Source organism: Benincasa hispida, chromosome 7 (genome assembly GCF_009727055.1).
Source record: "Benincasa hispida cultivar B227 chromosome 7, ASM972705v1, whole genome shotgun sequence".
Lineage (NCBI taxonomy): Eukaryota > Viridiplantae > Streptophyta > Magnoliopsida > Cucurbitales > Cucurbitaceae > Benincasa > Benincasa hispida.
The window spans coordinates 27,997,650-28,007,879 of NC_052355.1; the positions used below are offsets into that span (position 1 = coordinate 27,997,650).

Below are 10,230 nucleotides of genomic sequence, written 5' to 3' on the forward strand. Positions count from 1 at the left end.
AATTTAAATTGATTTCATTTTCACACGTTTGAAGCTTGGGAAGTTTATGTTTGAGAGAGGGGAGGAACTGGAAGCTTCCAAAGGCACATAATTAATGGACCATAAAGCCACTAAGTCATCTTCCTGGCTTTGCCTTAGTGGAAAATTACAATTTTCTTCATCTTTCTTCAAATGTAAGCTTAGATTGACAAATGGCAGTTTCTTCTTGCTTTTGCCCACTTTCTTTCTTCTTTGTATATAATATGTTTCTCAACCAATAAAATGCTTACATGCATTTCAAGTTTGCACTTACGTGTGATTTTTTTTTTTTTTTTTTTTTTTTAAAAAAAAATATCATTTTAATCCCTGTATTTTTTGTAGTTAATCTTTAAACTTTCAATAAATCTTAAAAATGATAATGTGATCCCACCTTAATCATTTGAAAATTTAATTTTTGAGCTAGTGAAAGAGAGAGAGATCAATTAACAACCATACACTTGGGATCTTTTGGTGAATTTTTGTTATTAATTATTATATGATAGTTACAATGCATTTGTTGTCTCTCTCTTTGAGGAGGTAGAGAGAGGGTTCAAAAAGATTGCCCATCATATACCATAGATATAATAATAATAATAATAATTTATTTGAAAGGCTCTTTTAGAGTTTGGACAAAAGTTGTTGTTGTTTGAATTGTGAGACAAGATCCTTCCTCAAGATTTTGCCTGCAAGGGACCTTGGAATGGAACTAATGAATCTCACTCCTCTTACCTTCTTGTAAGCTGCAACCTGAAAATTTTTTTAGTTTAATAATTACTTTAGATGATAAAATTATTGAAAATATTTTTAAATATAGTAAAATATTACTATATATCGATGTTTATTATGGATAGAAAGTGACATTTTGCTAAGTTGATTCATCTTTTTATATCTTTTGAAAATTCGTTAGTTCTTTACCGTCTATCTCGCGCAAGATTTCTACCAAGATTTACATGAAAATTTAACTTTTTCTAACCTATCAATTGTTTTTGGTGAAATCTCAGACAGTTACCATCAAGATTCTATCAATTTTTTTAAATATTATATAATCTTTTCATATTTTATATCAAATCTTACCTAATTTTTCAAAATTTTCAATCCAAAGATCAAATTTTGCCAAAAATTAAGTAAAATTTGGGAGATATAAAGAATCTCAGTACATCTTGGACAAAATTAACATCGAGATTTTATATAATTGGGCTTTCTTGGTGAAATCTAGGACATATTAGCACCGAGATTTTTTATGTTATCTAAATTTTTTTTTATTTGTAAAATTTGATCTTTTACAGAAATTTAAAAATCACACTGCACTTAAGATCCATTTGAAAAATCGTAATGGGGTAAATTCATTTGGAAATTCATATGATCGTGGAAACAAAAATTAGAGTACAAATTTGAAAAACCATATAAAAATTTGATATAAAATTTGGTAAAAATAATCAAAATTGGAGAAAATTTGAAAATAATATAAGATTTGGTATAAAATTTGGAAGAAAAAAAATAGTAGAATCTCAGTGTTAATATTGTATGAGATTCCATATTGAAGGCCTGAAACAATGAATAAATTAGGAAAAGTTATAATTTTCTAACTAAATCTCGGTAGTTGATCCACCTGAAGTGGGCGGTAAAAAACTTAGTTTAACAAATCTAAAATTTCAAAAAATCATGTTAATTGTTTGTTGTACCCTTTTATAACATTACATGCCATCCATAATTTCAAGTCAACTTTTCAATTTAAGATTAGATCCATGTTGATATATTACTTAATTTGGAGTTTAATAGTAAGGGCGCGAATGCAATTCAACTAATAAAGTCCCTAATAATAGGTCTCCTCAGTTAGAGCTAAAGATTATAAAACTTATATTATATCTCCAAAAAAAGAAAAAGGAAAAAACATTATACTATACCTTATCAAGTTTAGAAATTGAGATAAGCTTCCATTTCAATTATTAAACTAGGTTAGCAAATTTAGTCCTTCACTTTTGAAATTTATGTCCATTTTGGTGCTAAATTTTTAAAATTACAAATTTAATTTGTGAACTTTTGTACTTTTCTTTTTATAATTCACGAATCTACTCAACTCAAATTCAAAATTTTAAGATTTTATTAGTTATAAAATTCAAGTTTGAATCTAATTAAAATGAATTAATTTTTCAAATAAATTAAATTTATCAGGAACCTATTAATTAAATCATTGAACATTTTAAAAAATACATGACCAAATAAACATATGCCTCAAAATTGATAAACTCATCTTGTTATTTAAACTTAAGCGTAGAAAGTTTGACTTTAAGGTAATTTATGTTGAGATTGTTCATGAGAAATAAGCAGTAAATTTTAAAGTTATGTATTGCGATTGATGGGTAGATTTGTGTGTTAGGTCAAAATGGGTATTTGGGTCAAAGTATTGAAAGCCTAAAAGTATGTAATGTAGATTTATATATTTCATGAAAATAAACAAACTCACTAGAGATTCAATTTCACAGCTTCAAACTACTTGAATAAACTCTCAATAAGTCTTAATAAGTCTTGACAATTCGCTAATAACTAATATAGTAATTGAAGATATATGTCCTTACACATGAATAAATAAACTAATTTTCAAATTTGATCCTAAAAGTTAAAATTTAATTCCTATTATTTTAAAACTTAGAATTTAATTTCTATATATGGTTTGATAAACTAGAAAAACATAGTCCATACTAGAACTATTTAGGAGGAATTTATCAAATTATAAGGATTACATTTAAAATGTCTACAAATTATAAGGACCAAATTTGAAATTTAACCTATAAAATATTTGATAATTTTTCAAGGTTAAAAAATACTTTTGATCCAAACTTTTATAAAAACGATAATTAATCTTCTAAACTTTATTTTATATTCTATTAAAATTTATAACAATTTAGTATGTACTTTACAAACTGTAACAATTTAGTCCATATCGTGAAAAATATGATGAAGATGACTGATTAAGGATCAACTTTCTAAACTACAAAAACTATTTTTTTTTTCTTTTGACAATATGTGGGAGGGGAGAGATCGAATCTTAGGATCTTGAAGTTGATAGTACAACTTCATAGGGGTACATGGGTTGGGTTGGGTTGATGGTATTTTTTGGACCAACCCGAAAATTCGGGTTGATTGAGTTGGCAACCCAAATGACTTAAATAAAGTCTCCAACCCAACTCTTAAAATTCGGGTTGGGTTGTCGAGTTATAGCTTATATACGACACATGACTAATAACTGAAATCTCATAAAATTCAAATGCTAAATACCAAATATCTATGACATTTATTGCAAACTTTAAACGAAGATATATATATATATTGTTGGGGTGTATGCCCTAAAGTCTCATAGTTTTATGTTAGTTGAATCAATGGTTGATTAATTTTATTTTATTTGTGCAATAATCCATTAACTTAAGATCCAAGGTTATCTGATCTAACTTAAACATGTATGTGGAGACATACAGGTGGATCATGTTTAAGTGATAACCTAAATGGTTTAGTATATAGATAAAATTGTGTATCTTATCCAGGTAACACTACTGATATGACCCGCTTTGTAGTTGTTACAATTGTTGTAAAGTACTACAAATGATCTGATCATGTTCATTCTTGTGGAGACGTGTAAGCGGGGTATCTTATACAAAAGAGTTTGTATAAAGATCGGACTACAAAATGTTAAGTCTCTTTTTATACGTCATTGTTGGAAGAGACTTACATTTCACCAGGACGATCATAGGTGATTTGATCTTAATCCTGAATGAGTTGTGAACTCTTGCTTATAAGGGCGTTCCTTTGATTTGTATAAGTGAGGGTGGTCAGATTTGTCAACTCAATAAACCTACCATTTTGGGGATTCATCTAATTAAGGAGCTGGAAACACAACTACACAAGAATAAATTCACTCATTCCCTATAGTTAGGGTAAGAAGATAAATTGATCCCTTAAGGGCTGATTCCGGGACTTGAACAATGAGACGCCTCATCTTCTCCTGACCCGAGAGAGATTCAGTTATAATTGGACTATGATTAATTGTTCATTAGAGGGATCAATGATAAAACGGTAATTTGACACAGTTGTACTTACAAGCAATTTTTGAAAGGTCAGCACACTGTTGATTGGTTATATCCAATGGATATGGAAATATATCTATAGTGCGAAGAGTTCAGCTGCCAATCTTTAGTGGAGTGATCAACAATTAATGAATGTTGATTAATTTAATTAATGAATATTAATCAATTAATCTCGTATCATTAGAACTTCAATCTGTAGGTTCATAAGCTCCCATCGTTAGCTTAATGAAGACTGATGAGACTCAAATTAATTTTGGTTTAATTTGAATTGTTCAAATTAATTAAATAATGTATATTGATACATTATATAATTTTATGAGATAAATAAATATTTGAATATGATTCAAATATTAATTGTATGAATATAATTCATATTAAATTTATATATTTTTATGAGAAAATAAGTATTTGAATATGATTCGAATATTAATTATATGAATATGATTCATATAAAATTTAATGTGAATACGATTCATATTAAATATATATGTTAAAATTTAATGTGAATACGATTCATATTAAATATATATAGTTTCATGAGAGAAATAAATATTTGAATATGATTCAAATATTACATATGTGAATATGATTCACGTAGAAACTATATGTTATAATTAATATGAATATGATTCATATTAAATTTATATAATTGGTTGAGAGAGATTATTATTTGAATGTGATTTGAATATTAGTTTATATGATTGTGATTCATATAAAAACTATAAGTTAAGATTAATATGAATGTAAACCATATTAATAGCTTAGGTTATTTGAGAGAATTATTAACTATAAGTTAAAACTATAGTTTTATGTTATATGTGATATAACATTAACTATAGGTTATCTATGTTATATATGTGATATAACATATAGTTTGTATATATTAAGTGGTTTATATATATATATATATATATATATATATATATATATTAAATTCAAATATTTGAATTTGAATTTAATTATTATTAAAGAGGAAGAATTTATTACTTCCCTACCCCTTATTTATCTCCCTCTCTCACGTAACAAATGGTAGGAGGAGAGAGAAATGTCATTCTCTCTCTAATTCACCTTCTCTCTAAGTTTTGCAAAATGTTTAAAACTCTCACAATCTTTTTCTTCCCTCAAGCCAAAATTGAGTGCAAGTCCACACCTCTGCACAATTCTCGTCCTTGAGAATAATGAGGAAGACCCCCTGGTCGTGTCCGATTGCGGTATTCGTGAGATCGGGAGAAGATGACACGAATTGGAGAGGAACACGAAGAATTGATCTTCAAGGATATGTGAATCCCTTCCTCTCTAATTGCACGGTAGAAGCATGCTTAATAGGCTTTGTTTACCTTGTGTTTCTGTCCTTTAATTATTGTTCGATAAAATCTAAATTGGGACACGATCTTTTCCACTGCGAGTATTCACCTACTTCTTCACACATATGTAATTCAAGTTGGGTTCGCTCAACCCAATTTTTGTTAGTTGATCCATGACCCAACCCAACCCAACCCAATAAAAATAGAAAAAGTTTAACCCAATCCAAAACCAAAACTAACCCAACCCAACCATTACATTTTGGGTTGGATAGTCCGAGTTATTTGAACATCCTTACAATTTCATGTCAATTGAGCCATACATACATACATACATACATACATACATACAGGGTTGGGTCAACCCAATTTTTTTAGCCGACCCATAACCTAACCCAACTAAACAAAAATAGAAAAAGTTTAGCCTAACTCAAGCCGAACAAAACTAACCGAACTCAACCTATACATTTTGGGTTAGGTAGTCCGAGTTGTTCGGATTGTCGAGTTATTTGAACACTCCTACAACTTCACGTCAATTGAGCTATACTCACGTTAGGATAAAAATTAAGTTGATAATTTTAAAAATTAACACTTAATTTTGATGAGATTTATTATCATAAATGATTATATCGTTACAAATTATAATTAAATTGTTATTTCTATAAAAGTCAAGGCTTTGTTTGGTAACCATTTTGTTTTGTTTTTTTTTTTTTTTTTTTTTGAAAATTAAGCTTTGTACACTACTTCCAACTCCAAATTTCTTCATTTGTTATCTACTTTTCACCAATGATTTAAAAAACCAAGCCAAATTTTGAGAACTAAAAAAATAGTTTTCAAAAAGTTGTTTTTATTTTTGGAATTTGACTAAAAATTCAACCATTGTATTTAAGAAAGATGCATTTCATTGTAAGAAATATGGATGACATATACTTAATTTTCAAAAGCGAAATTAAAAAACCAAATGGTTACTAATCGGAACCTTAGTTTTTTGTTTTTTATTTTTGAAAATTAAGCTTAAAGATACTACTTTCACCTCCATATTTCTTCTTTTATTATCTACTGTGGTTTAAAAAACTAATTCAAAATTTGAAAACTAAAAAAATAGCTTTTAAAAACTCATATTTGTTTTTGGAATTTGGCTAAAAATTCAGCAATTGTACTAAAGAAAGTGGCAAATCATTATAAAAAGTAGAAATGGAATATACTTAACTTTCAGAAACTAAAAAGAAAAAAATGAAATGATTAGCAAATGAGATCTAGAGATCGTGATTCAAACCTCTTACTTGTTTGTCAGTTTTTTTTTTTTTTTTTTTTTTTTTTTTTTTTTTTTATGTACTACTATTATTTCCAAGATATAATTCACATTTCATATTACGCTAACCGTCTCTTGAGAAAATGAATATGACAGATATTTGGACGGTTGCGTGGGCTAAGGCAGGCCCATCTGGACCCATTAAGGGCCCATGAAAAATTAGGAGGCGGGTGCAAAGAGAAAGTACCTGAGAAGCGACAAATTGAATGACTTGTTCTTCTGTGAGCTTAGAAGTGGGTGCTTTCACCACACAAGCCACCGGAATCTGTCCGGCGGCTTCATCCTCCATTCTGCAAACACAGTCCATTCTCAACGTTCAATGCTGGATCCCTTTGAGGTTTAAAGAGAGAATTAAGAGAAACAGACTAAACAACTCACGGTATAACGGCAGCATCTAGAATTTCTGTATGGCTCAAAAGAATTGTTTCAAGTTCTGCTGGAGCAACCTGAAATTCAAAAGTTCTTGCCCTTAATCAGATTATGATAGGATAATTTTATAAAATTATAAATTCAGTCATGTGACTCGTCTCTCAGTTAAAACTACAAATCTAGTCCTTCAATTTAAAAATTTTTAAATCACGTATCTACCTAAAACAAAATTAAAAATTTAAATCACGTTTGATAACTATTTAGTTTTTTAAAATTATATTTGATTTTTACTTATTTGTCATAATTTTTATCTGTCCGGATTAAACACTTAACTTAATCCAATTTTTTATTTTTTATTTTTTATTTTATTTTGTGGTTTTCAAAATTAAGCTTATTATTAAAAATACTCTTATAAAAAAATAGATAATAAAAAAAAGTTAATGTGTGAAAATAGTGTTTAGTAAACAGTGTAGTTTTCTTAATTTTTTTATTTTAAAAATTAAATCTATTTTTTCTAAATTTCTTACCATGATTTTCAATTTTTAAATAAAAGAGTTGAATTCTTATCTAAATTTAAAACTATTTTGTTTAATTTTTTAAAACTTAACTTGGTTTTTTAAAAACATTGATAGAAATTAGATAATTTAATGGTGAAAAGAGTGTTTATAGACTTGATTTTTTAAAACTAAAAATAAATAAACTAAGGTCCTATTTGGTATTTTATTTTTTGTTTTTAGTTTTTAAAAATTTAGTCTATTTCCTCTTTACAATGATTTACATTTTGAGTACAATATTAGAATTCTTAGCCAAATTCTAAAAATAAAAATAAAATTTTAAAATCTATTTTTTTTTAGTTTTTAAATTTTGGCTTGATTTTTTAAATTATTGATAAAAAAATAAATTTAGAAGTGAAAATAGTGTTTACTTAATTTATTAAAAAAAACAAACAAACAAAAAATCAAATCTTATCGAATGCAGCGTAAATGGTTATGAATTAGGATTCCAATTTTAGACAATTGAGGGTTTAAATACATAAAACACGAAATTAAGAATTTGTAACTTAATAAACACTTTTAAAAGTTTGAAACTCAATAAACACAAACGTGAAACTTGATGCTATACTCATAATTTGACTTAATTTTACAGGATTGAAATTGATGTGTTTGTTTGTACCTGATATCCATTGTGTTTGATCAGTTCTTTGATTCGATCAACTATGTAAAGGAAGCCATCTTCATCTATGTACCCGAGATCTCCTGTTTTCAACCATCCTTCTTCATCAATGGTGGCTTCTGTTGCTTCCTTGTTTCCAAGATATCCTTTCATAATCGTTGGACTCTTCAACCACAACTCGCCTTCCTTCATCGGCGCCACTCCCTCTCCTGTTTCAACGTCCACAATCTTTGCAAAAAAACTCGGCATCAACATTCCACACGAACCTTGTAATTAGCAATGTGAATATCAATGGTTAGATATAATATACCACAATTTGTTCGATCTATACGGCTAATACTAATTTTCAGATCCACAAATGAAAGAAGATTACGAATTAATATGAATTGTAGTACCTGGATGAGCTTTGGCGTCTTTGTCTGTGATCATCCATGTCGCTGCACCGGTACTCTCCGTTAAGCCATATCCTGGACGAAGCTCCACCCATGGAAATTTCTCTCGGAAAGCTTCTTCTACGTCTTTTCCGAGCGGTGCAGCACCAGATCCAACACGTCTTAGCGATGAAAAATCAGAACCGTCGCCCGATTTCACCAGCCCTAAAATCACTGGAGGTACTGCCGGTATGTTATTGATTTTGTGCTTTTCAATTGCGGCGATCATGGACTGGAAATTGAATCTCTGCATCAAAACTGTGGTGATTCCTCTACAGAACAGTCCGAGCCCGAAGAAGACGAGGCCATAGATGTGAAACATCGGAATGAAGCACAAAAACACGTCGTGTTGAGAGGAAGTTGAGTCGACGCACCAGGTCAGAAGTTCGATAACAGAGATGATATTTGAATGAGTTAGAACTACTCCTTTACTCGTCCCGGTCGTTCCTGACGAGTACAAGATCGCCGCCGGATCCGACTGAGTTACTTCTATTTTCGGCAATGGCTCAAACGATTCGCTACAGGATTCGATCAACTCTTCCACTGATAAAGTGTCGCCATAGGAAGACCGAGTAGTTAGAATTGTCGGAATTCCAGTTGGACTCAATTTGTGAAGCTCCTCCGGTGCCGAAACAGCGAGTTTCGCACCTGAATCACGCACTTGCTTTCCGATTTCCGATGCGGTATTGATTGGATTGGCTGTCGTTATCACCGCACCAATCGACATCACAGCCAAACAGATCACTGGATACAGAACAGAATTCGCCGATAAAACGAACACCACATCGCCTTTTCGAACTCCGAGTGCGTGATAAAGTCCGCAAGCAAGGGAGCGAATCGACACACTGAGTTGTCCATAAGTAACTCGCGAGCTCGTGACTGAGTCAATGAGAGCAACTCGCGATTCGGCCGTCGGAAACTGTGATAAAACGAAAGTGGCCGTGTTAAGGTCTTGTCTGGTGGAGATTATAGGAGCTTCATCAAGCTGTATGAGTGAATGATAAACCGCCGTTTTCACATTGTAACCGCCAGGAGAGTTCTGCGGCTGAAATTCCACGGCGGCCGGCGCAGTGCAGGATTCTTCACCGGACATGTTCTTGCGTTGATGACTGAATGATCAAGAATCGGTTCGTTGGTGAAAGGGGATCAGAAACGGGCGGGAATCGGGACGATAAATTTGTGTTTTTAAACCGTGCAATTTGCGTGAAATTAAAGTTATTATTATTTTAATATATACAAAAAATAGTTGTTACTATTTTATTATTTTTAAGACTCCATTTGGCTTTTAGGCGACATAATCGATGTTGTTTTTCGTCTTTACTTGATTTTTTCTTAAAAACTTTTTTTTTTTTTTTTTAACACAAAATTGGATCTAATTTGGCCGGCTAAAAATCGTGGATAAATTGCTTAAAAAAGTGTCTGCTTTTAAATATAAAAAAACGAACTAAATTATTTATAAATATGATAAAACATTAGAGTAGATTACATCTAGTAAATATGGATAGAATTGAAAGTATTTTCAATCGGTTTTTATTATTTTAAAAAAA

General features: G+C 30.1%; 1 protein-coding gene across 1 annotated transcript; it reads right to left on the reverse strand.

Moving 5' to 3' along the window:
- Positions 1-484: 484 nt before the first annotated feature.
- LOC120081159 (4-coumarate--CoA ligase-like 5) lies at positions 485-9,908 on the reverse strand. Its single transcript, XM_039035840.1, has 5 exons — positions 8,648-9,908; positions 8,253-8,518; positions 7,089-7,156; positions 6,898-7,000; positions 485-765 (listed from the first exon to the last, which is right to left on the reverse strand). The coding sequence occupies exons 1-5, from the start codon at positions 9,774-9,776 to the stop codon at positions 637-639; spliced, it is 1,695 nt and encodes a 564-aa protein (XP_038891768.1). The 5' UTR covers positions 9,777-9,908; the 3' UTR covers positions 485-636.
- Positions 9,909-10,230: the final 322 nt, after the last annotated feature.